Here is a 27,794-nt window from a genome sequence, read left to right as displayed (position 1 = left end):
CGCTCTCCTTAAGAAGCACTAAGACCCTTTGCTTCTTATCCTTAAGAAGGTCTTAGCTCTTACCTGCCTACTTCCTTGCTAGGAAGGATAGTATAGAGCGTTAGGCAAGCTTAGGGCTATTAATTAGTTTATTAGTATAAGATCTTACTAAAAGTATTATAAAGGAAAAATTCTTGTATAGATTATATATATTAGGATATAGCTATACCTAGAGAAGCACTACTAGCACTAAGTCCCCCTACTAGAAGAGTTATAGCACTTGCTATTAGACTTATTAAAGAGCGCTAAGCGTAGATAATTTAGATAAGTTTTAGTATAATAAATACTAGGCTCTCTATAGTAGGAGGATCTTAGGGTCTCCTTAGGAGCTAGAGAGGGAGCAGGCGTAGGAATAGGGGCCTTAGGCAGGGTCTAGGGGGGAGTAGGAGCTAGAGTTAGAGCTAGAGTAGTAGAAGCTAGAGTAGGAGCGCCTTACCTTAGCTTTATAATCTTAGCTATAGTAGTAGTAGCTATACGCTTAGCTACTGCACACTCTATAATAGCCTTACACTTAGTAGTAGTATACTCTTCTTTAGTAGTAGTAGCTTTAGTAACTATAGCTTTAGCTACGTAGGAGGTAATAAGGGTAGTGTAGGTAAAGTAAGTGTAAGTAGCAGGTTTTAACTTTAACTAAGATATAGGTTAGTAGGGATATAGGTATAGTTTAGATCTTTAGGGTTATATAATCTTATAACTTAAGCTATAGTAAAAGATTATAGTTAGGTAGATAGAGTTATAGAGCTCTATCTAGATAATATCTACGCGTGTAAGCGTAGGCTAAATAAGGAAGGCGTGCTAGTTAGTATCTAAAGGGTAAGCTAATTTAACCCTTTAGATATATAACGCTCTAATTAGCTATACTACCTACTAACTATAAGCGTAACTATAATAATAAAAGATCTACCTATACCTAGGGGGTGTATTATAGGAGGGATATTAACTAGATTATAGAGTATCTTAATCTAATTAATCCTAATTAATACCCCTATATAACCTACTATCTAATTAACTGCTAGCTTACTGCTAAGTGCCTAATAAAAAGTAGGAGCTCTAGTAAGGAAGGTTTACTAATTATTCACCTTCTAGTAAGGGTAGCTAAAGCTCTATATATATAAGTCCAATCGTAGTAGATACAATCTAATAATCCATCTCCTAAATTATTCCTAACCTTAGTAATCTAAATTTCCACAGGTTTTCTTTAAATATAGTAGCTACTATAATAGTAGTTAAGTAGGATAGAAGTCTTATTAAACTAGATAATATTCTTCTAGTTCTCTAGAGTCTAGCCTTAATAGGTAAGATACTACTTAAGTCTATCCTATCTTATCTTTTTTATTAATCTAGGCTTTCTTATAGGCTTTATCTTATAATATCTAGCTACTTTTAGGACTCTTTATACTATAGTAAATAATATATTATATTTATAAAGACTAAGATTACTAGCTATATTAGTATAGCTCTTCTTTTTTTTTTATCTATTTTAGTATACTTATAAAAGAGTAGTATTATAGATAGTATCTTACTTATAAGGGTAGCTAGTATAAGGGGCGTCTTTAAGGTATTTAGGAAGAAGTTTTATTATAGGTAAATTTAGCTTAAAGCTATATTAGTAAGCTCTACTATAGATTAAGTTAATAGTATATAGTAAAATACCTATAATAGTACTAATTTAGGTAATAGATTTACTACTAAAAGGTAACTTTAGAGTTATAATAAGCGTATAGGTATAGGGATTAGTATTAGGAGCTATAGTAGAGTATAAATACTAAAGGATTAAGTAGATAAACTATTACTACTACTATCTATAGCTTTAAAATTAAGTATATATAGGCTAAGAAAGTAAGGCTAATAGATTAGCTACTAATAAATACGCTAGCAAGAACTTTTAAAAGCCACCTCTGTAGACTGGGGTGATATAGTAATATATTCATTTCTTGAAGTTTCTTAATACTTAGTATGCCCACCATAGGCTTTAATCACTGCCTGGCAGCGAGCCCTTACACTATTTACTAATAATTAGAGCTAATTAGGTGTGATTAAGTCCCAGGCTACGCGTATAATCTCTCGTAGTCGTTCGTATAAGGGCTGTTGCCCTGTAGGTAGGCCTAGATAGTAGAATTTAATCTAATCTTTTATCTGATTCTAGATAGACTTGATAGGATTGAGATTAGGGCTGAATGCTGGCTAGGTAATAGGGTAAATACCCCTGGATAGAGGTGATAGTGAAGTAGTGATAGAGGTGGTGGTAGAGGTGGTGGTAGGGGTAGTAATAGGGGTTGAGGACTGAGAGATAGAAACATCGAGAAACTTAGGGGTGCATTGATTACTATACAAATTACTATGGATTTGCATGAAAAGTATTAGAATACAGTGTTTCTAATCTCCGTGAGCACGGCCCTACTTTACCCCTGCAAGTAGACCCACGGTGAGCACTTTTGCATAGTACCATAGTATCTTCTGGACACGTAACGCACTCTACAGACGACTAACCTTGAGCTGACCGATCGTACGCTCTTTCAGTCGGAGTTGTTACAATAATCAGTCAACGATAGAATACACGTATATGGGAAATATAACGAAAGCTTCATGAGTGCACATATAATGTGCTACATTATCACAACCCGCCGTGATTTGAATGAACAAGGGGAGGGAAAGCTTGCTGTGGTCATGGATATCTCGGTCACGTGTGACTCTTGAATGGGCTTACCGATAGCCTTTTGGCGGTGCTTGCCCATAGATAGCTCCCATCTTCCTAGACTAGAACAATATGATCACGTTACACACTAAATTTGGGCCCTCCTCATTGTCGGATACTGCAAAGGTTCGCCTTTTGAGGTAACATCAGAAGTTGTTACTTGCAGCTTATGTCACCTGACGATGCTACTTTTAAACAACTAAGCTCCGTATCACTTGAATTGGTCATGGAAACAGTAGTTGTTGACTATGATGTACTTCTGATAGGCAGCATCAGTGTACAGATTCTGTAGCTAAAAGCAAATTCAGTTTGGAGTCTAGCTTATGGTACCATACCATACTAGTTTATCTAGTTCCTAAGTTGACAAAGGTTCAGTACCTTACAAAGCAATTGGCAATATGCATGATTCTAGGGACCAACAGTCCGACGAAATGCTCGTGGCCAGGAGGTCTGGGGCTTCATTTGACACTGTGCAATCTCGCACGAGAATGTCCATTTCACTCGACTTCTTCACCACCACGATGACAAAGTGCACGAATGTCGCGCTGTTGACGGAGTGTTCTTTTTGAATCCACAATGTTGCGCGGTATTCACTCTAGAACTACCCATAGTCAGAGCGGAAAAGTATGGTAAACACTGTGTAGTTATACATCGTACCTGCACATACGAGCCCCAATGAAGTTCAACACTGTCAATCACTTCTTCTATATAGCGCGGAATTATCTCATCTCAAAATAATTTCACAGCACGCTCTCAACCGTGGTCAAAACCTAGAGAGCACTCACAACAGATCCTACCGATAGATTCGAAAACTCAACCTCAACTCTCAGCAATTTTTCAAAAACATATTCCAGAAGCAACTCAAATATCTATCTCAACTTCGAAAACGCAAACATTAACGCAACCGCTGCATTCTACCGAGTCTTTGACAACATAATGTCGTCGATGATTCCCGCACCGGATGTCGGCGTTGAAATTCCGCGCCTCGAGCTCAACAACGGCCTTTGTTGTATATGGGCAACATTGGCACTGGCACGATTGGATCAAGCTGGCGACATAGCACCCGGATTTGGGCTTCAATTTCGCACAACACTGCACTATTTATACGAGCGTGTGGGCAATTACTCAAATCTTCATCACTGGGATGACGTGCCTTTGACCAATGCGCATCGTGAGCTGCTCAAGGATTCTGCAATGGCCCTTGTGAACCATCCGTCTGCAAGCCAGCGTCAGAAGCAGGAATTCGCGTACCTATGGGCAATCGTTGATCAATTCATGGAAAAATTATCTCTCCAGACTATTCACTATCCTTCGGGTCCATTGGGCGATTATCCTTTCGGCACGCAGCTCGTCGTGAAGCTTCGCAATTTGACGGGCGACATTATAAGCCAATTCCTGACTGAAGTGGATGTGCAAATGGATCAACTCGACGAGGTAGGCGAATTGCAGACTGTAACGACGATACGACAGGAAATTGGAGCCTATGCTGCGTGGATTCAGACCGACCTCGAAGACTACATCCATAAGCAAACTAGCCTGAAAGTCCTGGGAGACAACGATCCAGATGGCCTAACAGGCGATAGCTTCATCTCTCTAATGCGGGCTGGTGAGGAAGAGAATTCATCCACTTCCCTACTAACCTGTATTCGCATGGCACTGATCAAAATTACAGATGGCGTATTTTCCGTGCGACGCCGAGATATACGAAGCCGCGAAGTGATCCTGGACAGCCTCTGTTGGACATTCTACCGGGGCGTTGCTGAGTATTTCTCTTTTTATTCACCTCTGCTGAACCGTCATCACGAGGTTCCGTCAGCTCTGATCGACTCCGTGCCACTTTTCGACGATCGCTTCCCTCTGCCTGGCTCTCTCTTCGGCGGCGAATTTTATGACGGGGAATTTGAAGACGAAGACGACATGGATGTGGATGATCATGATGAGGACGACCAGGATGATGAGGATGAGGACGACCAGGATGATGATGATGAAGACGATGAGGATGGACAATTCCCCGAATATGAACCAGATGAGTATGGCAATGATATTCTCACCGGTCCCGAGAATGTCCAAGTCACAGATGTAAGCCAGCGCTGCTTATTTCCACGGGACCAAACCTGTGCCATCTGTGGCGAAGCCCAGAACCAAATCCGTACCATCAACATCTGCGGCCATGAAGTCTGTGCAAATTGTCTGCAACAGCAGCTCGACTCCGCCTACAACAGCCGCTACCGCTGCGCATTCTGTCGTGCAGAGTTCTTCACTAATGACGATGCTTAGATTGCCAGTGCAAGATTGTGCAGAAATATTTCCTCATGGGGGTTCTTAGATTGTCAGTATAGGATTGTGCCGAATTTCTCCCTCATGGCGGTGCTTAAATTGCCGGGGTAAGAATGGGGTTTCATTGGAGTTTTGGTTTGCTTTCATACTTCTTATTAGATCTCTGTGCTCTTTCATATTTCTTATTAGATTTCATACAAGTCTTTCTTTTCAATACACATATTTCTCAATCCTTCCTCTGGGCCGTTTTCCAGAATCTGTGACTACCTGATGCGGAGTTACTCTAACTCTCTGATTTCTGATTTCACGCCCACACCCCGAACATTCATGCTTAAACACCCTTTTCTTTTCTGTTTCTAAATAGTCGTCTTGTTCGAGAAACAAATGGTGTTGATTCGAGGTACGTTCCCGAGGCAACATGGCGACTACGGGAAGCCGCAGACTTACGCTAACACATACCTAACGGACGAGATGGTAAGTCCCTACTTTCCACCGACAAACTCTCGCAGGCACCAGCCCACAGACCATCAGCACACAAACGACACGACGTAGTCCCTAGAGCTATAAAGACCTCTGCTCCCATGCAATGCCACTCCAGCTCACTTTGCCTCTCTGATCTCCTCAACCTGCACCACGCACATGTGTCATCAGCGTAAGACAAAGACACAAAGCTACAACTACAACGATGCAGAACCACCCAACTCAGCCCGGCCCAGCTCAGGACAATTTAACCCAACCCGACTTCGCCTTTGCTACTCAAAATCTCAACAACTTTGCAGCGGAGGTGAGCCGCATTGGTAATGTCCCCGCGCTTCAGGGGCAACTTGACAACATCGTCCAGATGGTTGGAGGCATAACTGATCGTCTCGACAGGATAGACACCCGTCTCGACAGGATGGACACCCGTCTCGATGGCTTGGACACCCGTCTCGATGGCTTGGACACCCGTCTCGATGGCTTGGACACCCGTCTCGATGGCTTGGACGCTCGTCTTACTGGCTTGGACACTCAGGTCACGACTGGTTTCGCCCGGGTCGATGTAAGCATTCACCGCATTGAAGAAAACCTCCACACGATATCCACGCGATTGGATGCAACAAATTTCAACACCTTCGCGGCCCTGAATAACAAGCTCATTGTCGCTGGTGACGCGCCACTCTGTCCTCTCCACCACGCTACAACCAACCAACCTATCCCACACTTTCCTGAGACCGGCAATGCCATTGAGAACTTAAGCGTCGCGCAACTTGACGGCATCTTCCGCGCCTTACCGGTAGATATGCCTGTCAATCGCGGAAACAAGAAAGCTAAGATTACGGCGCTCAGGTACAAGATCGGTGCTATCACCGCATAGCTGTGTCACCTTGACCGCGGTTTCGGTACTCTTTGGGTTTGCATTATTGCGTGATAGGTTTATGTTCCATGATATTCATATGGCGTTCGGGAATTACGGCGCATGGACTGCTAGTCACAAACGGATGACGTTCCCTGGACATCCCAGCAGCACGTGATAGAAGATTAAAGCATACCAACAAGACCTTAAAAGAATAAAAGTTTTCCTTGGAACCTATTGAATGTAATCCAAATCTATTCCAGTGACTTGAATTGTAGTACAGTACCACCCCCCCCCCTCCTTATCTGTCACCTTATCTCTTGGCGCCCGACACTTGCTCCTGAACCTTCTGGAACCTCTGCTCCCCTCTCGAAGAAATTACCAACAACAGTCGAAAGCTTTCATACCTCGATTTCGGAACTCGTACTGCGCCCGGGACGACTCGCAACACGCCGACAGAGTACGGTCAATCCTGTGTGAAGACCAGCACGTAAGCGAACGCGCACCATGGACGACCATTACCAGCAACCCATTTGGCCAATGTTGCAGGGCGCGGTTGATTACGCACTCAACATTGCGGGCGAGATCTGGAGTATGATTTGGATATCGAAGCCCGAGCTCCGCGCAGTGCCAGTGATTGCGCAGCCTGCGTATGATGCGAAACACGTTGCGCAAGTGGTTATGGCGACGGCCTCAACAGGCATCAGCGACCATCAACCAGACCGAAGGTACTTGAGCCAAGATCCATCGCGACCTATCAAGAAATAGAAGGCTGGGAATGTTGGATTGGAAAGAAAAAGTGATCATTTGGATTTGTGTGTTTGATCATTTTTGCTAATCGAGACACCAGAGCAGTTGAACAATAGATGTCAATCATCGGATGACTAGTAATGCCAACCGCACGTGGGAGACCTAGGGATATATTCGCCATGAATGCCACAGACGGATGGTTCTATCGGGTCGGACGAGGCACGACAATGGAATTGGTAGGTACCATGATTTGGAGCAGTTCAGGCAAAACGAGGAGGAGACCATGGTGTCTTACGCAGTTTTGTGGTGGTACTCTGGCTCCGTACGTGGTAGTACGCGGCATGGTTTTCCTTTCTCTAGATTCGAATACCCACATCCCAGCACATCAATGCAATGTTCATTATCGTGGACCTGTTGTAGCGAATCGAGAGTAATTTGGGTACAGCACACTCATGAGCTCACTAGCCATAGTTAGACCGCTAGTCTTGCGCTGCAAAATATTCATATGGTAGTCACGATACTTCCAGACCAAACATCGTGCAGCTTCCGTCTTACTTAGCTTGGCGCTAGGAATATATTCGAACCGTAATGTCAGTGTGTTCACGTTCCAAACCATACATAACCTCCTACGCCCGCACAGTTCTTTCGGAAATCAAAGCTGTACATCTCTATCATACAATACTATATATTCAACACTCGTTCAATAACACTCCATCCACAACACTCTCCTAATCCAAGCTTCAACCAAACCATGAAAGCCTTCTCCGCCACCAGACGAGTGTACATTGACCGGCTCACCAACTGCATAAATACCACCCTCTCCAACCTCAACTGCACCACCTGGGCCGATCTTGCCACCGCCGCTGCAAAACTCTCCGCCAAGATGAAACATCTCTCCAAAAAATACGAGAAGAACGACGAGATCAACGATCTCCTGAGATCTGTCCGGAGAAGCGAACTCTCCATCCGCGCTCTCCGTCGCGATGAAGAGAATATCACCCAACTCAACGAGATGTCTGAAATGTACGAGACGGCGTACCGGACGCCGGATTTGTACTGCGGGCAGGAGCGGCAGAAGAATGACATGGATGGATATAAGAAGATGACGGGTCACGTGCAGGAACTGCAGGCGGATCATGATTCTTGTGTTAGGAAATTCTTGGAGAAGGCGATGGCGCGGCTGAGGGAGTTTAAGAAGTTGATTTGGAGGGTGAAAAGTTTGGAGGAGAAGGGATAAATTGGGTGGCTGAATATTCGATATTCCTTGGTGTTGCGTATTTGGACTTGTCCTTTTTGGGTAGACTATGGGTAGTGGTGAGTGCGAGACGCACAGATGAAATTGTATGCGTATTCCCTCATGGTTGGTGCGAATGTCACGAAAAGTTATTGTCTCGTAGTGAAGTCACTATCGTTTGGAATATTCAATGTTTACAAATACGTGCCTACATGACGCTAAGCACAACTACTAGCACTGGCCTGGCTGAGTTCTCGAGCGCAAATTGACTGCAACTGCTCGACGTATGTAACTGTGGAAATATATCAAAGCCTTGTTCTATGCACGATCATTAGAATTCATCAAGGAATTTTCTTGTTATGCATAGTCTTCTGTATACATCGTACTCGAAAACTAGCATGATCCAACTGTATTAAACACTGCCAATAGCCTATCATAGATCCTACAACTTTGGGCCACCAGCTCCTCCTACATCAGTGTGTATGCTGACAAGCATCGTGAACAGACCCGTGGAACACCCTATTTAACGTAACCATGCCAAGGGGACAACTGTTTCGCAAGCGGTCTTTCGGCCATTGCCTTTGCATGCTTTACTTGGAGAGGGGGACTATGACTGGATGCAAATCGATGAAGCTTTGGATGAACCCAAATATCTCGAAGACCATTAGATGAACCTGCTGGAGTGCTAGTAACGTGAGACGGCACGTTTGAGGAGTATACAGAGGATGAAATCTACGAACTGTCATTTAAAGACGAGAACGACTGCGATGGCGTTCATGATTGTGACGAGCTGCATTTTCATGGCATCCTTACTACGAATAATGTAGGGTACACCAAGTTCTAATCGGAATGAAATGGTTTCCGCGTACCATGTTGAGATTCTAAGCTGTGCTGCTTGAGGGGCATCAATCATACCATTCAAATGACCTGTCCGATGTCAGTGCTTGCCCCAGTGTAAAGGAGCCAATGGACAAAAGAAAGAAGATTGATATAAAGGGAAGGCGAAATTCGTCGTCCAAAGGGTAGGCAGATGTTCAGTTCTTGCATTCCGCGGCCACGGGTATTACGTAAATCATTCGGGCCCAGGAGGGTGAATCTTGTTCTCATACTTACGTATTCGTGCCACTCGGGTGCTTGGTTTGCTTTCTTGTATCTTGTAGCAGAGCATTGGAAGATCTCGATTGTTCTGCTCGCAGTACAATCACTGTTGCCGTCCCAGGTCTCTGAGAGCTCGGATGGCTTCTGGGAGGTCCGCTCACGTGATCCGAGTAGCATATGTGCACATTTCGCCATGACCTGAAAATTCAAAGTAGCTCCATAGTTTGACCTCTCCCAACGCATGAAAAAGTGATGTGGACATACTGTGTCCATCTTCAGGTTGTCTTATCCGAGGTTTGGGTTGGGCATAAACCGTGCCAAGCTGTCGTATCAGATATTCTCGTTTGTGACACATTGACCTTCACCCATGCACGCATCGTCACCGCCTCGCCCTCGCCCTCGTCAACGGTCTGTCTCTCACTTGTTTGTAGCCATGCTTGGTTAGCCTTTCTGCTCTCTATTGATCAGACAGCGCTTGAGCAACTCGTAATTGGACTCGTTTGTCACCGCTATGTACATGGACGTGTTGATATGTACCTTTTTGGCCGACTAGCCAATACCACGACATTGATGGGAAAAGGATAGCATGATCTTCTAATCCACAGCACAAGGTGGAAGGGGCCGCATCATAAAGCCCCGAAACACCTCTTACCGTTGGCCTGTACGGCCGTAACACTCCACAATTTGGCCGAACGAGCCAAAAGTCTGGCCGGGCGGTCGCGCAAAGTCATCGGTTCGTCGGGCGAGGCCACAGCTGCGCTAGATAAAACAGTGACGGCCCCAGGACAAGAGGCCGTAACTTGAGATTGCAATTGTACTATCGTTCGCTCAAGAGAGCCGCCGTTTCTCACATGCAACTCTAAACACAGCGGCCACGCTACTACGGCTTCGTCTTAGCGCGTTGGACTCGTTCACATCGACGTACATACAACACGCTAGCCATTCTGCCTCATGCTCTCCGTCGCCTCAGAGTGCGTTCTTTGTTCCTGGCCTGACCATGAGTGGAAGACCGCTAAAGTCGTTCCTCAACAAGGCGACGACGAAGGTCTTGCCCAGCTTCTCGGAAGACCGCAGCCAGCAACAAGCCTCACTGGAACGAGCAGCGATAGAGAGCATCGGCCACGCGTATCTCGAAGAGGATCCCTCGGTAGCAGAATGGTTTCGCGGATTGGTGCCGTCTTCAGCAGGGGTTGCTGAGTACGTGAGGGAACTGTTTCCGTGTGCGCAGTGGGTGAAGAGGTATAATCTACCGTGGTTGGTTGGCGATGTTATCGCTGGTGAGCCGCTAAAGTTACTCCAAACTGGTCTAAGATATCCACTAACGCGATCAAGGTGTGACTGTTGGCCTTGTAGTCGTTCCGCAGGCCATGGCATATGCTCTGTTGGCTCGATTGACACCAGCATTTGGACTCTACACTACGTTTACTGGGGCCTGTTTGTACTGGATCTTTGGTACATCCAAAGATATTGTCATCGGCGTAAGTGTCTAATTACTTCGGGAAATGATGTGGCGGAGCCCATGAAGGCTAACATGTCACAGACAACGGCTGTCGGATCACTCTTGGTCGGCAGTGTCATTAGCAAGGTTGAAGCTGAGCATCCTGGAGTCTACAAGGCGGAGGACATTGCACACGCCCTTTCCTTCCTCGCCGGGGCCATATTATTTGTCCTCGGAATGCTTCGTCTAGGCTGGCTGATCGAGTTCATACCCTATGTTCCCATATCTGCTTTTGTCACATCAGCCAGCATTACAATCATCTCTACACAGCTACCGACAGTTCTCGGGATCACAGGTATCAATACGCGCGAGTCACCTTATAAGGTTTACATCAACGTATTGAAGAACCTAGACCGAAGTAAACTGGATGCAGCGATTGGCATAACCTCCATCGTTCTTCTATATCTCATCCGAGACATTTGTGCCAAGATGGAGCGACGTCAGCCACAGCACAAACGGACGTGGTCACTTATATCATCTCTTAGACTTACATTTACCATACTGCTCTACACGTTTATCAGCTGGCTGGTACATCGCACCACACCCTCTGGCCAGGAGAAGTTTCGCATCGTTGGGCACATCGAAAAGGGGTTCAGTCACGCTGGTGTACCGCCCATGGATGCAGAATTATTCAGCCTCGTCGCATCGGAGCTCCCTGCCATTGTCGTAATCCTCATCGTCGAGCACATTGCCATCGCAAAGTCATTCGGTCGCATCTTCAATTACACCGTCATCCCTTCGCAGGAAATGATTGCCCAAGGTGCCGCCAACATACTCAGTCCTTTTGTGGGTGGTTACGTCTGCACTGGGTCCTTTGGTGCTTCTGCCGTTCTGTCAAAAGCCGCGGTGCGCACCCCACTCGCTGGTCTCTTCAGTGCATTGGTATTGGTGTTGGCACTGTATGCCTTGACGAGCGTATTCTACTATATTCCAAACGCCGCGCTTGCTGGTCTGATTATACACAGCACGATCAATCTGATCACGCCTCCCAAGTCACTGTACCGATATTGGAAAATGTCTCCATTCGAGCTCATCATATGGATCTGTGGAGTCGTCGTTGCATTCTTCAGCAGCCTAGAGACGGCAATATATGTCAGCGTGGGTCTATCTTTTGCCATGCTATTAGTCCGCATGGCAAAAAGCCCAGGCGACTTCCGTGGTTCTGTCCGAGTCACACGCATCACACCTGACAGCCCGCCATCCACAGAATCAAACCCTGAAACCGACTCCCTTCATTCGTGCGACTCACGAACCGAGCATGCGAACGAGCAACCGACCTATCGCAACGTCTACCTCCCTTACCAAGCCCAACGCACCCGCAACCCCAAGATACGAGTCGAGCCTGCATACCCGGGCGTTTTCATCTACCGCTTCAACGAAAACTTCAACTACATAAACCAAGCGTACCACATCGACCACCTAACAACGTACATCCAATCTCACACCCGCCGCACCTGCTTCGACGACGGCATCCGCGCAAGCGACCGCCTATGGTGCGAAACACCGCCCAGCAAAGACGACATGGAAAGAACCTCCACCCAACCTCTACTTCGCGCCGTCGTTCTGGACTTCTCCACCGTCAACGCCATCGACGTCACGAGCTTGAATGGCCTGATTGATCTGCGCAACACGTTGGATCGCTACGCCGCTCCTGCAGTCGTCCAGTGGCATTTTGCAGGCGTGCACAACCGCTGGACACGTCGAGCCTTGGCCTTTGCTGGCTTTGGCGCTCCGGCGGTGGACACGGACGGTAGTCTGGGCACGTGGTGTCCTGCGTATACGGTTGGGACGGCGGTGGCCAGTGCAACGGAGGAGGAGCAACGCGAGGTTTTGGCTTCACAGACGGCTACAACTAGCAAGAGGGGCGATGTTGAGAGTAATGCGGAAGAGAGCAAGCCTTGGACGTTGGCGGAGAAGGAAGGATATCAGCCTGTTTATGGGGTCAATCGGCCGTTCTTTCACATTGATTTGCATGATGCTGTTGAAGCGGCTGTGCAGAACGCGAAGGCGATGGATGAGCGTGACGGGCTTGTTGGCTGTGCGATGAGCGACGATGCTAGTTCCAGGGGGGGGGAGGTGTGAGGGTGTTGTGTTATGATTGTTGCATTTGCATTGTTTAGCATTAGCATGGATGGAGTTGGGGCGCGCGAAAGGCATGGATTGGTTAGACACGGTTGCATCCAAGGAGGTTTCTGCCTGGCATTTTCAGCTAGATTAGACAGAAGATCAAAGGCAATTCACACATCGTCAACCTAAAGAAGAATTTGGCTGACATGGTCAGTGGTGAAAGAAGATGGAAAGATGGGTAACGTTAGCAAGTGCTTGATAACGTCATCAACACGCGGGGCATCACATCCTCTAAGTTAGTTCAGCAGACTACCATCCGCGTCTCCCACCAAAATCAAACTCCACACATTAGGTATGCCTTCACCATAGTCCACAACTCCAATCCTCTCGCCCCTTCTCCCCCCTTAAATCTCCCGTCAAAGACCACACCCCCTGCCCTCCCAAAGCCCTCGACCAAATCCCCCCCCCAAAAATGACCACCCCCTACGAGAAAGCACTCTCAGCAATCGACGCCGCCCACGCCCTCGACCCCACCAAAACCACAATCGCTGGCGAAGTCATCCCTTACGAACTCCACTACGCCCAAAAATGCACCCACTACCTCTCTCTCCGCTGCCCCTCTGCCCCTGAGCCCCTCCGCCTCGCCATCCGCGCCCAGCACTTTCGGCGCTGGGAAGTCCCCCGCTCCTCATACCCCATGACGCGCCCGGGCTACCACGCCTGGCGCAGCTTCCTCAAAACACGGCAAGCAGCACTCGTGCGCGACATTTGCGTCTCGGCAGGCTACGACGAAGCCACGAGCGAGCGGGTGGGCGCGCTGATTCGCAAGGAAGATTTGAAGACGGATGAGGAGACGCAGGTGCTCGAGGATGTGGCCTGTCTTGTGTTTTTGGACGACCAGTTTGAGCAGTTTGAGCGCGAGCATGATGAGGGCAAGATTATTGGGATTTTGAGGAAGACGTGGGGGAAGATGTCGGGGGAGGGGAGGGCGTTGGCGTTGGGGATGGAGATGGGGGAGCGGCCGAGGGAGGTGGTGGCGAGGGCGTTGGAGGGGCTGTGATGGGGTGGGAGGAGGGGAGAGGAGGGGAGAGGAGATGTGTATTGTAGTATTATCCTAGTAGGGAATATCCTCACCAACCCCCGAAAGCCCTTCCAACAAGTCGCTTCCACCAAACACAGCGTCGAGTGAATTGCCCCTTTGACATTATCCCCAACACCCTCCACACCTCTTCCAGCCCTCTTCCAACCCCCTAAGCACCCCCCTCCCTCTTAGCATACTCCTCCTCCATCCTCTCCTCGTACAATCTCTCATTCTCCAGCTCCTGCGCCGTCTTGTCCCCCTGCGGTCCTTGCACATGCCCCGCGCTAGCTACATTCTGGTTGCCCTGTGCATTTGCATTCGCGCCTGGTGCGACGGCGGATGCAGGTGCGCTCGCAGTTGTCGTTGTGGAAGTGGAGTTTGCTGGATGGGGAACTGGCATGGTGGCAGTGGCGATGGAGGAGGTGGTATATTTTATCAAGTGTGGATTGTGGTGGGGAGGAATGGATGGATGGGGTGTGAGAGTGCTTGTTGGGGTTGTGGTCTGTTTGGCTTGAGACTGTGTGTCCCCGTGACTTGAGCAAATAGTGATGATGATTTGAATGGGAAGTACCAAAGCAATAGTAAAAGGCAAGGTACTAAGCAAGTCAGAAAGTCAAAAGACATTCATATATACCTGACCAGCGGGCACGATCTGCGTCATGGTGGCGGTGGCGGTGGCGGTGCATGATGTGGCTGGAATCTTCTCTCTTTGTGTGCATGGCTCGATGTGATTCGCTGCGTAGTGATGGGCCACCGCTACTAGACCTTATCACAACACTAGAGCGCTACTACATGTTCCACTCCACCTCTAATCATGCCGCTCCAACTCGGGCTTCCCAGTTTTGCTGTAGAAGAGCAGAGGCGCACAAGTACAAGCACTAAGACCTATTCACCAGGATTTCCCTGGCCTTGCATCTTGAGTTGCCTGTTGCAATCCACATGTCCGAATATCATGCATACAAGCCCAGCTCGGTAGAACGATAGAACAGATACATGTCGTATACATGCCCCTAGCTGAGAGCCTCTGCGAGTTTATACACACACACACACACATATATATATATATACACACAAACAGACTCAAAGAACCCAATACGTCAAACCTCAAGATTTGTTTGATTTCTGACGGCACCTCTGTGACGCTGACTGACAAAAACGCATAACAGTTACACACAACACTTACTCACCAATGATCCCTCCCCACTCCTCCCGCCTATATTCCCCCTTTCTCCAGCGCAACATCGCATTCTCTCTGCATAACCACCATCGACATGCGCAAACCACTAACCCACTTTCAAAAAACTGCGTGCGTCAACATCGCCAACCTCAATCCTACCCGCCTTAGCAGCAGTGGTGATGGTGTCGGGTACATACTCGATCTGAAGCGTTCGCTCCGACAGTCCTTACATGCCACGTTCCCTACACCCCACCACAACCAGCGCTACAGCGACATCCACATCTGCGACACACCTTCCCAGGTGCGTCGACATGCCCAGTACGAACGGCACCATCGTACACGGCTGCTGCGCCTTCATTACCGCCTGTGGAACCCAATGCATCGACACGGCCGTGTCCAAGTGCTGTGCTATTCCTGGTGGGGGTTTTGGTACATGTCCTGCGGGCTCGGACTGCTGTGGCGACATGTGTTGTGATCCGGGTTTGGTATGTGCGCGGAGCACGGAGGGGAACCAGTGTTGGCCTATGGGTGGGGCGCTAGAGGGTGGGGTCGCCGTGGGTATGTCGCCATCGATTCAAGGGAAGCAGCGTGAGGATGAGGGGGCTCGGGTTGTGGAGGAGGGTTCGGCTGTGACGACTATTTAACGATCTGAAGATCCGCAGATGAGTGGAAGTGGAGGACTATCTGCTTCCATATGGGTATATGTTCTGCTGTTGCTGGCTCCATTTGCGGCTGCTCTATCTGAGGTAAGTGCTGTAAAGCCTGAAATCGATGATAGAGATGACGACATCCACGCGAACATGACTACCAGCTTAAAGCCAACTACAACTCTGAGCACGGCAGTCTCAACGTCAGGAACACAAGAGGTGGGAATCGAGCTCGTGGAAAAGAAGGGAGGAGGGGCCGGTGCGGCTGCTGGAGGTGCTGGAGGTGCTGGAGTTGCAGCGCACGCATCAAAGGGTGCAGGACCCAAGACAATTAGTTTTGATACCATGTGGCCTCTGATGCTTAACCCACTTCCACAGATGCTAGCCCCGCTGCTTCTAGCAAAGCTTGCAGTCGGTTCAGAGACCTCCGGCGCCCCACCGACAGACATACTCGAGGATGATAATAATCTCGGCCTGATGCCAATGGTCACAACTGCAACTCCAGTACAAGCATCGACCCCAGCCATCAGGCTTTCAAAGAAGAAAGAGTTCAAATTCGGAAGTGGCTCGGGTGGATCCAGTCTGGAAGTTGACAGAAGGCCCAAGGCCATGACGATGCTGATCCTTTGTGTACTGCCGCTGCTTTCGTCACTGGCACTAACAAGTGCCTTCCTGTTTTGATAAGTAGTAGTAGTTATCTCAAGGTGAAGCTGAATTGAAAAAGGGGCTGGGTGGAGAAATTGTTTAACATATCAAAATGTCTTCTCGTTGTATTGTAAAATCTGCCAAAGTCTTGTTAGTCAGGGTCAACAGAAAAGATCAGTATTCATTCCATAATCGTCATTCTGCTCAGACTTGCCTTTCAAGAAAGCAATCAACGACACCCTGGGACGGAAAGATGTGTCGACCTCTGATGGAAGACAGCGATCTGAGGATGATCCCGGTTGTCTTCTCCATTTGTGTTTTTTGTAATCATTGCGCTGAATAGGAGAAGTTCTGATAGCTTACCTGTCATACGAGCACGTGCTTGCCCTTTGTTTTGCCCGTTTCCATCTTGGCGGTGCGGGCGCCAAATTGTATAGCACGCTTCTTCTCCCTGGCAACTTTGTGCATACCTAGATTCCAAGCCAGCAAACGAAGCGCTCTCTTCGCGGGCTCAAGCATGACCAATAGATCATCAGAATGTTCATCTTGGGGACTGCCGAAGTCACATTTGGCAGTGACCTCGAGTCGAAGCGCCAGAGCAATAAACTCCTCGTCTAAGAAAGGAAAGCGAACCTCTTTGCTGGAATTACTTATGATGCGATCGTCTCGTCCAAGATTACGTTTTCCAAGACGAGCAAAATCTAGCTCGAGTTCTTCAATCAGTCCCGGATAGCCCCGTCTAGCGTAAGCTGTACTATGTCGTTGGTAGCCACCGAAAAGCTCGTCAGCGCCAAGACCAGAAAGGAGGACATGTGCAGCCGACGAGTATGGGCCGAGTGAGTCCTGGTGGATCACTCGGGTCACGCCAACTCCACGCGCAGCAAAGTATAGCGCAAATGATATAGATAGATCCATTTCAGTATTGTGGGGATGCATCAAAGCCACGACTGTAGAACGATGCGCTTGAGTATCAGTGTAAGGCACATTGACCTCGATGAACCGCCAGACTCTGCCAGGACATGTGCTCATGAGTTCAGCGTGTGAGGCTCGACCAGTCACACGATCGGGACACAGTTCATATGGACTAGCACCATGCTCGAGATTTGCGTGGATCCTAGGATTCTCAAAGGCGACGTTGAGAAGATCGAGGGAATTTGTTAGCGGTAAGAGGTCATGACACATGCGTGCTAGTATGGTGCAGTCGAGGCCACCAGAGAAAAGTATGGCTACTTGTGCGTCGGACTGGAGGCCATCTGGGCCGGATGGAACACCTTCTCGGACGTGTTGTACGCGGAGTGCAAGCGACCTTTGTAGTGAGCTCTTGAGTAGCTCCACAGTTTCAGTATGCACGTGAGGTGGTAGAGTGGAAGTTTCTCGGTTGATGAGTGGAAAAGATAATGGCTGCCGACATCAGCAATGCCCTGAACATGAATGACTTACCTACAAAGGAAAGGGTTGCATCTTCGGGCTGATTTGCACGACGATGAGGCATGTGTGTTGGGATAAAGTCTGGCCTGGTCTCCTCTACAAGGCTAAGATCTACATAGTACAAGCCATCTGCTTCGACTTCGGTCCATGCATCGCCAGAAGCATTGTCGCAGACGCTTGAGAGGACAAGAGCACCATCAGCGGTGTCTTTTTTGAGCAGCGAGCGCCTGCCTAGGCAATCACGTGCATAGTAGACGCGCTCGTGGCGTGCATCGTAGAATACAAAGGCATAAGGTCCCTGGATTGAAGACAAGAGGGCGACTACGGCTGCTGCTGATTCGGCTGCAGAGACGGTGCAGGCTTCAACAAGTCGTTTGAGCACGGTTTCGGAATCGTTGCCATGAATAGTCTCGCCCGCGATACTCCAAGCTTCACCGTTCCAGCATAGCACTGAGCCAGCGGCAGTATCGACAAGAGGCTGCTGGACGATAGAGGTACCACGCAAGGCCAGGACGGTGGAGAGGAATGTCGCGTGAACACGTGACGAGCAACGCGTGTCTATCATTTTCTGGAGCTGGCCTGTGCTGTCCGGACCACGGTTCACCAGTAATTGGGTTGTGTTGGCGTCAGGCGATATAAAGCCATGACAGCTGAGAGAGCAGAAGATACCGCACATGACAAGGTTGACAGGGACGGGGGGGGGGGAGGGGTGAATGGTGGTGGTGAGGCGTGAAGAAACGTTGGCGGGGAGAGCAGCCGGAGACTCGGCGGCCAAACGCTCCGAAAGGCCATAGGCGCATGGCAAGGGTCACGTCCCCCGACCAAGACTCAAGAAGTCCAGACTGACACTGGCACAAGACGCCCGCATCTCCAAAGAATCATCCCGCACGTGAAAGGTATTTCAAGTTTGAACTACCGTCCTCGCACACTCCCCATGGACTATTCCTGAACCCCACGAATAGCTGTGCTTTTCCGCCTCATCCATCGGTCCATGTCTCCCCTAAAGGCGACACCGCAACTCGAGGAAGAAGCCCCAAATGCCAGGCCAGAACAGAAGGTGGAAGACGTAGAGAGGCAGGATGAAGTGAACACCAAAGAACAGGGTGCAGCAACACCCACCATGGCCAGCAATGAGGAACAACCACTCGGGCATACAGATAGCAGCTCCAGCGACGCGAGACTGTCTGCTCAAGCTGGAACCGAGGGGCATACAGAAGATGCAAGCACAGAGGCAACAGCGCCCGAAGATGGGCAAAAGAAAGTCAAATCCAAACAGACTGATGAACAGGAGGCATCTGATGCCACGGGAAAGCAAGAAATGGCAGCCGCTGAGCAGACAGACGCTGAGTTGGTAGAAGAGCTCACGGCCAAGACAGAAGCTATGGTTGCAGCCTCGACACCGCCCCCAGAACCGTCAACGACACCAGTTGCTGGCAAAGAGGACGTGCGCTCGCCCTCTCCTCCACCGCCTCCACCTAAGGACGACAAGTATCTGTCTACCAGCAATGCTCCTAGTCGAGCTGCCTCGCCCTTGTCGCAGGGCATGTCGAGTGAGAGGAACTCGGAGGACAATGCAGCTTCGAGCTATCCACCCACAACCGAGGCAACAGATGACTCCGTAGAAGGCTCACAGTTGGAGATTCAGAGCATTATGGAGCAGTTTGAGAGCAGTGGGGGCCCCGGTGCAGACGAGATTATGTCACCGAGGCTCGAGTTGGCCAGCCCGCTCCTCGAATCTGCCTCACCCGCCTTTCCACCACGGCAGTCGAGCCTCGCGCCCGTCGACAAGCCACTCCCCACCCCCAGCGAAGACGCCGCCTCGACACAATCAATCCAATCCCCACCGCCGCCACGAACATCCTCGCTCTACCGCGTGGGCACCAGCACTTCCTTTGCAGAGCCCTCCTCGCCCAGTGCACACGCCTCCAAGTACAAGCCAGCCCAACCTGCCCCAGAACCCGAGCCAGACCTGCCGTTTGACTTTCACCGCTTTCTTGAACAGCTACGTCATCGGACTGCAGACCCCGTCGCCAAGTTCCTCCGCTCATTCCTCTTCGAGTTTGGCAAGAAACAATGGATGGTCCACGAGCAAGTCAAAATCATCAGCGACTTTCTCGAGTTTATTAGCAAGAAGATGGCACAATGTGAAGTCTGGCGAACCGTGTCGGATGCCGAATTTGACAATGCACGCGAAGGCATGGAGAAGCTCGTCATGAACCGCCTATACACCCAGACATTTTCGCCAGCAATACCACCGCCAGAGCCGTCATCGCCGCGGAAAGGCCGGCGGAGACAAGACCCGCCAGGGCCCGGTCGACGAGGCCAACATCAAGAAGACGTTGAGCGCGACGAGGTACTCGCTCAAAAGATACGCATATACAAGTGGGTCAATGAATCACATCTCGACATCAAGCCTGTAGGAGGAAAGGGGCGCAAGTTCTTGCATCTGGCGCAACAAGAATTGCTCAAGATCAAATCCTATCGTGCCCCTCGTGACAAGATCATATGCATCCTCAACTGCTGCAAAGTTATCTTCGGCTACCTGCGCACTTCGAATTCCGATCAATCCGCCGATGCCTTTGTTCCACTGCTCATATACACAGTCTTACAAGCAAATCCAGACCACCTCGTCTCCAACCTGCAATACATCCTCCGCTTTCGAAACCAGGACAAGCTCGGTGGGGAAGCAGGGTACTATATCTCTTCTCTCATGGGTGCTGTACAATTTATTGAGGGTCTGGACCGAACATCTTTGACGATTAGTGACGAGGAATTCGAGAAGAATGTCGAAGCTGCAGTGTCAGCGATCGCCGAACGCCACGCAATCGAGGAAGCCTCTTCGTCCTCGGCCTCAAACCCGCCGGAAGGCAACGCATCACTCTTGCAGCCCACCTCTCAGCCTAGACCCTCGAGTCACAAACGCATGCCCTCGCCGCATTACCATCACATTCCCGAAAAAACAACACCACTCCGTCCCGAACTCACCCAGCGGAACAGCATGGAAGCCGAACGTGCAGGGCCCCGACGCTCCACCAGCGTCAAGGACCGAAAATCTGAAACTGAGCCCCCAGAGGAAGAAAACGCCGCCGTTGCAGGCCTCCTTCGAACCATACAACGACCACTTAGCACCATCGGCCGCATTTTCTCTGATAACGATACTTTCACTACCTCCAATGCCGCTTCTTCCTCTGGGCCCGCCTCAACACCCCAGCCCGGCTCAACACCACGACACACACCACTCCCTTCCCACCCCTCGCACGAATCCTTCCCTGGTCAAGCCGCAGTCTCGCAGGTCTCGGAGAAACAGCACCACCAACAGCAACTGCAGCAGGAGCAGGAGCACAGACCACGCATGACAGCGGAAGAGTCCGCGGCCCGCCAGGCGAGCGCCGAGGTAGAGGAGGCGCGCCGGATTCATAGACAGGAGCATAATGTAGTTGTGGAGACGCTGGCAGGTATGTTTCCACAGTTGGAGAGGGAGGTAATTGATGACGTGGTGAGGTTGAAGGAGGGACGGTATGTTTGTACTTTCTTTTTCCTGCCATACCTGTATCCGTACCCATATCCCGATGTTCCGATACAGACACTTTCATCTCCTCTCCTCTCCTCTCATACCCTCGAGATGCCAGCGTGAAGCCTGAGAATTGCGTCCCTTTGAACATAAAGTTGCTTTCTGACCGACTCGATCTTTTAGTGTCGGACTCGCAGTGGATGCCTGTCTTGCACTCGCGAACCCCTAAAGCGGATATCGAGTCCAATACCCAATGTTTTCTCGCAGTGTGCGCAACCGGCACAAGACGAGAGATTGACAAAGGAATATTCTTAACCCTGGAATTGGGGTTAAGGGTGGCAGGGGGCAACGAAAAAAAACATCAAGACCTCGGACTCGCAATGACTCGGAATAACTTACGTGAGAGGAGAGGAGAGGCGATGAAAGTCAAGGCCAGGAGATATCAATGCAAGACAGAGACAAGACGACGAGACCTAGCGTAGCATAGCGTAGCATACCAAGCGAGCGAGCGAAACCAGCAAGCGAAACCAGCAAGCGAAACCAGCAAGCGAGCATTATGCCACCTCTCTTATTGCAGATACAAATCCAACCATCAAAAAATGACTATGAGTTATGAGACATGACACCGTCTTGTGGAAAAGGAAAGCGATTCGAAACAAACAGCCCCTGAAATGGTGACATGTTCGTTATACAAAGTGCAGAGCGTAAAGTATGAGCGTTGCGTGAATTCAATAGTTAGCCCGCTAGCGATGGGAAACCATTGTATGTGGCCTCTAGACCACGCCCATTGACTCTCACGACAGATTACCATGTCATGTCTCAAGATAGCAGCTATGAAACCTGCAATGATTGAGCGTGGAATTTGTCCGTGTTGATTTAGGTTTCCTAGGTGGCAAGAGTTGGGCGTTGTTGGGATTGATAGATGAATGGGTGAATTGATAGATCGATAGATGGGTTACGTGACAGTGCAGTACGTGATAGTGCCGTACGTGAGCGTACAATTGGAGTACAACGATTTCTCGCTTTGGTAACTTGTATACATCACGAGACAGGAAAAGGGGAACAGCAACAGCAATGGCAGAATAAAAATCACAAGACGCGACCAATTTTGGCAAAGGAGGATTTAAACCGTCAGACCACTGACACGCGCGCGTGCGTGCTTACTAGCTTAGACTGGTGTACACTAGGCGAGGTACAAGCTCTAGGCTATGACCACGGATTTAGACTTGTACCGCGCGTGCTGTACAATCCGAGTCCAAAATCACTGCCAACTACCTTGTTTTGACTGTTGCTCCTGCCAGGGATCGTTTGAATTGTTGGATTGCGTAGACAGGGTCCGGTCCCATGCGTCCGTGTCACGTGATGGTGCTTGTGTCCACGCATGGGAGAGCTGCTGTTGGTCTTGTTGCTCTGATTGCTGCGTCTGCTGTTGATGTTGGCACCAGCCTGAATTGTCGTGTGGTGCAGCGATTGCGGCATCGGAGCTCGGCAGTGCAGAGCCATAGACGAGCGCTCTCCGCTTCTGACCTCCGCTTGGCTGTGGCATGTCTGGCATTGGCTGTGGGGAGGGTGTGGTCCATTGTGGTTGCTGTTCTGGACTTGTGCCATCATAAGACAGTGTATGGTGATGCTGTCTTGGACTGGTACCTTCATATGACGCTGTTGGCTGATGGTCACTCTGGCTGAGACTCTGAGAATCGAAAGGGTTGCCAGTGTAAGACATGGAACTAGAATAAGGGCTGGGCTGCTGCGGGAATAAGGATGGCGGCGTCGTAGGCAGAGTTTGATACATAAATTGCAATGCCTCTGGTGATGTAGACGGAATAGGAACCCAGTGTGTTGGATATGTGGCGAGTTGTGATATCTGCTGGTTCAGGGGTGAGGGCAGCGGTGAGATTTTGTTTCGTTGGTAAAGCTGAGAGGACAAAGCTGCAGACTCGCGTTGGAAGCGATCACGCCAATGTGTAAAGCCGAATCGCAGCCCCAAGTTGGATAGCGCGGACATGAAATTGTTGATTGCATTAAGCGCTCGCGCCGTCGGATCTAATATTGAGTTTTGACCTTCATCTATGATAGGCGATGGAAAAGGAGGAGCGCTGACTTGTGATGGCGGCGCAAGAGGATCCCCAGAGTCACCTTGGGAAGCAGATGGCGTAGGAGGTACGGCCGGTCGAGGGTCCAGGATCACGTCCATGTTGCGCGACAAGACATCAACAAACTGTCTACCTGTCATGTAGCAGCGCATCGCATCATAGAACGTGGTTGGAGGTTTGGTTGTGTTGGATGGTTTGTTGAGCAGGATCAATATGTTGTTGGCATAAGTGATGCAATGCTCGAAGATCAGCCGCTGGGCGTACTCGTGGATGTGCGGTATTCTTGGGCTGGGCGAGAGTATGTATACATAGCTACACAACAGTTCAAGCTCAAAGAAAGACTTTATAGCGGGCAGTGTACTTTGCGGCATGTCTTCGAACCACCGTGACATCCTCGTATACTGTTTCCACATGTACGGATATGGATCCTGCCAGGGTTCACGGCCAGACTGGAATAGATCCATGTACCATTCCGACTGAATCTCCCGTATCCGGAAGAGGTCTAGTGCAGAGTCAAACGACTGTTGGAACACTTGTGATTGTGGGGAAGAGAACTTAGGTGATCCAGAAGATGTGTGGAATGGGAAAGAGACATTGGCGGCCTCGTCCGAGAATGAGAAGGCCCGTGTCTGGACCAAAGAGGTAGAACTAGGGCTTTCAGTGATAGGTACTATGATAACGAAACTAATTCTTACCGGTCAAGTGCGTATACACACCAGTATACCCGTCTCCTAACTTCAAGCTTGCCTTTAGCGATGGCGACATTGCGGGACGGATCCTGGTGGATGCCAAGATCAACCATGGCTCTCGAGGCCGCTCCGATCAATGTCCAGCTGTCGAAATGGTGGGGGTCCATCATGGCATATATTGTCCAAAGCAGAAGGGCTTGTATGCTGGAGACGTATCCAGGATGTAAGACTTCTTCCGCATTCTCAAGGGCAGCGTTGACATGGCCAACAGCATCTGAGTAGTGGGTGTCGCCTCTTTGATCAGACTGTGACAAGCTAGCTATTGCTAGGACCATGCGCACACTCCACCGATCCCATGCAGTAGCTTCCGATCCTTTTTGATAAATTGCATCTACAGAAGAGTACAGGGAAGCTTCTTCAAAGACTGGAAGCAGGTTGAAGACGTTGTTGAGATAATGTTGGATTAGTGGCGTGGCAGCATACCGTGGGGGCAAAGCTTTGTGAAGACCTGCTGGAAGTGGCTCTTTAGTGCAGGCAGATTGGATAAGTCGGGCATAAGACATTTCAGTGGTGAAGCCATAGAAGTCACGCGCGGTGGCATTGACAGCGCTGCTGAGTCAGCCCTATGATTAACCAAATTGAAGACGCAACTTACAGCAAGCCAAAGTCAGAGACAAGATTGTCAATGTCTACGGCTTCCTTTCGCCTTGCAGCTCGTTTGCTGATGGGTCTGGCTGGCTTTACCGTGTCGACAGAGGAGCGTCGCGGAGTTGATGTTTCTGACATGTCTAGCATCAAAACAGTGGACGACTTCCGCCTTGCTTTTGCCTCTGCTATTCTCTTCTCAAGTCGCTCGACTTTTGACTCAAGCGTGGCGACATAACTTCTTTCCTTGCCTCGTGCAAACTGGTCATTGGTGCTCGAGCATTCGGACGCCCGGTTGGACTTCTCGCAAGCTGTGCATGCCGGTAATTTGCCATCGCACTTGACTTTGGCAGCTCTACATCGTGAGCAGGCAGCTACAGGTCTACTGACTCGTAGTAAAGGCGTTTCCAGAGCCATGGTGATACTGCCTGGGCAATTACGAGAACTCATTGATGGGGTAAAGCCAGGAATCAGAATGACGTCTGAGGGAATGGTGGGCCAGGACCTGGTCAGATGCGTACTCAATGCGCTTTGACCTGTGTTGGGAAACTGAGGTAGGAGGGCCGAGGACAGGGCCGGACGGGTCGTGTCGTGGCTGTTGTTGGTGCTGTGGTGTTGGCGGTTCCCGGTGATATCATGTAGGTGGTCATGGGCAGCCTATCAGAGTTGGCCAAACAGCCGACCGCCGCGGGGTTTTTCCGGCCGGCCGCTAATGCGTGATGAGCTTACAACACTTTTACAGCGGAGTCAACATCGGCAAATATGATATTCGTCCGAATCACAAGCCTGTTGAACAGATGCTGGCGCTTGGCGTATTTAGGTATACTACTATACTAACAGTTAGTTAAGTCAAGAGTACATTAGTCAAGTACAGGTAAGAACTAGCTTAACCTAGTTAAGTTAACTTTTAGGATGTATTATTATTATATATTGTGGAAATTTAGATTACTAAGGTTAGGAATAATTTAGGAGATATATTATTAGATTATATCTACTACAATAGGACTTATTTGAATAGAGCTTTAACTACCCTTACTAGAAGGTGTATAATTAGTAAACTTTCCTTACTAGAGCTCCTGTTTCTATTAGGCACTTAGTAGTAAGCTAGTAGTTAATTAGATAGTAGGTTATATAGGGGTATAGATTAGGAATATTAATTAGGACTTAGTGTTATAGACTGGCCTTAAGGGAGAATGTAATAAGCGTTAATAATAGTATTTAGTATCTTAAAGGAGAGGTAAGTGTAACAATAAGGTAGAATTGCTTGCCTATTGTTCTATGCCAAGTTAAGCCTAACAAAGGCCTAACTCACTAATGTATATAGAGAGCAGCTCGCCTATAGTTAGGATAGGTATATTCTCCTTGTCCTTTTATATAAGACCTATAGGTGTAGGAATCTTATCCTTTTCTATACAGACGCGCACTCCTATATGCCTTTAAGTTATATAGGATACCTTTTAGATGCCCTACCTACCTAAGTTGTTATATTATAAAAAGAATATTATCCTAGCTAGTAATAGTATTTAAGAATATTGTATTTATTGTTATTTTAAGCTACTAATTTAGTTCTAGTAGTTATCTAACCCTATAACTCTATAGTTAGAATAGCTATTAGAACTTCTAATAACTAAAGCCTATAGGCTTAGACTTCTAGACCTATAGGTAGTGCTAGATTACCTTTAAAAAATCGCGTTAGATTACATTAAGGTAGAGACCTAGAGACTACTAAAAGCCTAGAGGAATTAAAGGCAAAGCTAATATCCTTTTTGTAACAATAAGGCAGAATTGCCTGCCTATTGTTCTATGCCAAGTCAGGCCTAATAAAGGCCCGACTTACTAATGTATATAGAGAACAGCTCGCCTATAGTTAGGATAGGTATGTTCTTCTTGTCCTTTTGTACAAGACCTATAGGTGTAGGAATCTTATCCTTTTCTATACAGACGCGCACTCCTATATACCTTTAAGTTGTATAGGATACCTTTTAGATGCCCTACCTACCTAAGTTATTATATTATAAGAAGAATATTATCCTAGCTAGTAATAGCATTTAAGAATATTGTACTTATTATTATTTTAAGCTACTAATTTAGTTCTAGTAGCTATCTAACCCTGCAACTCTATAGTTAGAATAGCTATTAGAACTTCTAATAACCAAAGCCTATAGGCTTAGACTTCTAGACCTATAAGTAGTGCTAGATTACCTTTAGAAAAATCGCGTTAGATTGCGTTAAGGTAGAGACCTAGAGACTACTAAAAGCCTAGAGGAATTAGAGGTAAAGCTAATATCCTCCTACAACCAAACCCCCCCCTAAAGAAAAGATTTATTATTCTTATTAACTACTAAAATATTAGATAAAGGCAAAGGAAGGGTATCTAGTTTAGCTACTTTTAAAAGCCTATTTACTAATAGAAAGTGTTGCAGGAGGGATATCAACCGGATCACGGAGCATCTTGATCCGATTAATCCTGATTAATACCCCTGTATGACCCACTATCTAATCAACTACTAGCTTACTACTAAGTGCCTAACAAAAAGCAGGAGCTCTAGTAAGGAAGGTTTACTAATTATTCACCTTCTAGTAAGGGTAGCTAAAGCTCTATATATATAAGTCTAATCGTAGTAGATATAATCTAATAATCTATCTCCTAAATTATTCCTAACCTTAGTAATCTAAATTTCTATAGTTATAAGCCTAGTTCGCGCTTTACCTTATTAAAGATTATCCTATCTATTTAAGCGTATTGTTTAACTTAGACACTAAGCTAGCAAGCTTTACTCTTTATACTATTTCTTAAGTAGAAGCTTACTTATTACTCTTCTACTATAAGCGACTAAATTCTAAAGGGGGATATCCTACTTACTAGATTAACTAACTAGCCTACCTA

At 48.3% G+C, this 27,794-nt stretch overlaps 11 protein-coding genes across 11 annotated transcripts; 8 read left to right on the top strand and 3 right to left on the bottom strand.

The window, feature by feature from the left end:
* Positions 1 to 3,670: 3,670 nt before the first annotated feature.
* IAQ61_003957 (uncharacterized protein) lies at positions 3,671 to 5,011 on the top strand (the record flags this gene model as incomplete). The annotated part of the gene is made up of 1 exon (XM_003837478.1): positions 3,671 to 5,011. The coding sequence occupies one exon, from the start codon at positions 3,671 to 3,673 to the stop codon at positions 5,009 to 5,011; it is 1,341 nt and encodes a 446-aa protein (XP_003837526.1).
* Positions 5,012 to 5,696: 685 nt separating this feature from the next.
* Positions 5,697 to 6,365, top strand: IAQ61_003956 (uncharacterized protein; the record flags this gene model as incomplete). The annotated part of the gene is made up of 1 exon (XM_003837477.2): positions 5,697 to 6,365. The coding sequence occupies one exon, from the start codon at positions 5,697 to 5,699 to the stop codon at positions 6,363 to 6,365; it is 669 nt and encodes a 222-aa protein (XP_003837525.2).
* A 486-nt stretch (positions 6,366 to 6,851) lies between these two features.
* On the top strand, positions 6,852 to 7,112 carry IAQ61_003955 (uncharacterized protein; the record flags this gene model as incomplete). The annotated part of the gene is made up of 1 exon (XM_003837476.1): positions 6,852 to 7,112. The coding sequence occupies one exon, from the start codon at positions 6,852 to 6,854 to the stop codon at positions 7,110 to 7,112; it is 261 nt and encodes an 86-aa protein (XP_003837524.1).
* A 733-nt stretch (positions 7,113 to 7,845) lies between these two features.
* On the top strand, positions 7,846 to 8,331 carry IAQ61_003954 (uncharacterized protein; the record flags this gene model as incomplete). The annotated part of the gene is made up of 1 exon (XM_003837475.2): positions 7,846 to 8,331. One exon carries the CDS (start codon positions 7,846 to 7,848, stop codon positions 8,329 to 8,331), a length of 486 nt encoding a protein of 161 aa, XP_003837523.2.
* An 81-nt stretch (positions 8,332 to 8,412) lies between these two features.
* On the top strand, positions 8,413 to 13,412 carry IAQ61_003953 (uncharacterized protein). Its single transcript, XM_003837473.2, has 3 exons — positions 8,413 to 10,703; positions 10,759 to 10,904; positions 10,967 to 13,412. Exons 1-3 carry the CDS (start codon positions 10,424 to 10,426, stop codon positions 13,004 to 13,006), a joined length of 2,466 nt encoding a protein of 821 aa, XP_003837521.1. The 5' UTR covers positions 8,413 to 10,423; the 3' UTR covers positions 13,007 to 13,412.
* Positions 13,413 to 13,463: 51 nt separating this feature from the next.
* Positions 13,464 to 14,051, top strand: IAQ61_003952 (uncharacterized protein; the record flags this gene model as incomplete). Its single annotated transcript, XM_003837472.2, has 1 exon — positions 13,464 to 14,051. The coding sequence occupies one exon, from the start codon at positions 13,464 to 13,466 to the stop codon at positions 14,049 to 14,051; it is 588 nt and encodes a 195-aa protein (XP_003837520.1).
* A 190-nt stretch (positions 14,052 to 14,241) lies between these two features.
* IAQ61_003951 (uncharacterized protein) lies at positions 14,242 to 15,715 on the bottom strand (the record flags this gene model as incomplete). The annotated part of the gene is made up of 2 exons (XM_003837471.2): positions 14,242 to 14,605; positions 15,480 to 15,715. 2 exons carry the CDS (start codon positions 15,713 to 15,715, stop codon positions 14,242 to 14,244), a joined length of 600 nt encoding a protein of 199 aa, XP_003837519.2.
* Positions 15,716 to 15,911: 196 nt separating this feature from the next.
* IAQ61_003950 (uncharacterized protein) lies at positions 15,912 to 16,577 on the top strand (the record flags this gene model as incomplete). Its single annotated transcript, XM_003837470.2, has 1 exon — positions 15,912 to 16,577. The coding sequence occupies one exon, from the start codon at positions 15,912 to 15,914 to the stop codon at positions 16,575 to 16,577; it is 666 nt and encodes a 221-aa protein (XP_003837518.2).
* A 330-nt stretch (positions 16,578 to 16,907) lies between these two features.
* On the bottom strand, positions 16,908 to 18,645 carry IAQ61_003949 (uncharacterized protein; the record flags this gene model as incomplete). Its single annotated transcript, XM_003837469.2, has 2 exons — positions 16,908 to 17,942; positions 17,986 to 18,645. The coding sequence occupies 2 exons, from the start codon at positions 18,643 to 18,645 to the stop codon at positions 16,908 to 16,910; spliced, it is 1,695 nt and encodes a 564-aa protein (XP_003837517.1).
* A 315-nt stretch (positions 18,646 to 18,960) lies between these two features.
* IAQ61_003948 (uncharacterized protein) lies at positions 18,961 to 21,603 on the top strand (the record flags this gene model as incomplete). The annotated part of the gene is made up of 1 exon (XM_003837468.2): positions 18,961 to 21,603. One exon carries the CDS (start codon positions 18,961 to 18,963, stop codon positions 21,601 to 21,603), a length of 2,643 nt encoding a protein of 880 aa, XP_003837516.2.
* A 1,138-nt stretch (positions 21,604 to 22,741) lies between these two features.
* On the bottom strand, positions 22,742 to 25,357 carry IAQ61_003947 (uncharacterized protein; the record flags this gene model as incomplete). The annotated part of the gene is made up of 3 exons (XM_066096151.1): positions 22,742 to 24,221; positions 24,269 to 24,871; positions 24,918 to 25,357. The coding sequence occupies 3 exons, from the start codon at positions 25,355 to 25,357 to the stop codon at positions 22,742 to 22,744; spliced, it is 2,523 nt and encodes an 840-aa protein (XP_065954027.1).
* Positions 25,358 to 27,794: the final 2,437 nt, after the last annotated feature.

The sequence above is a fragment of the Plenodomus lingam genome, assembly GCF_022343315.1.
Source record: "Plenodomus lingam strain CAN1 chromosome Unknown contig_18, whole genome shotgun sequence".
Lineage (NCBI taxonomy): Eukaryota > Fungi > Ascomycota > Dothideomycetes > Pleosporales > Leptosphaeriaceae > Plenodomus > Plenodomus lingam.
This window is presented reverse-complemented; position numbering and strand designations above follow the sequence as displayed.

Excerpts from the sequence above, each read along its gene's own strand:
- IAQ61_003953 (XM_003837473.2), top strand. The coding sequence starts at position 10,424 with ATGAGTGGAAGACCGCTAAAGTCGTTCCTCAACAAGGCGACGACGAAG. Across the intron at positions 10,704-10,758 it reads GGTTGGCGATGTTATCGCTG|GTGTGACTGTTGGCCTTGTA; the intron begins GTGAGCCGCTAA and ends AACGCGATCAAG. Across the intron at positions 10,905-10,966 it reads CCAAAGATATTGTCATCGGC|ACAACGGCTGTCGGATCACT; the intron begins GTAAGTGTCTAA and ends AACATGTCACAG.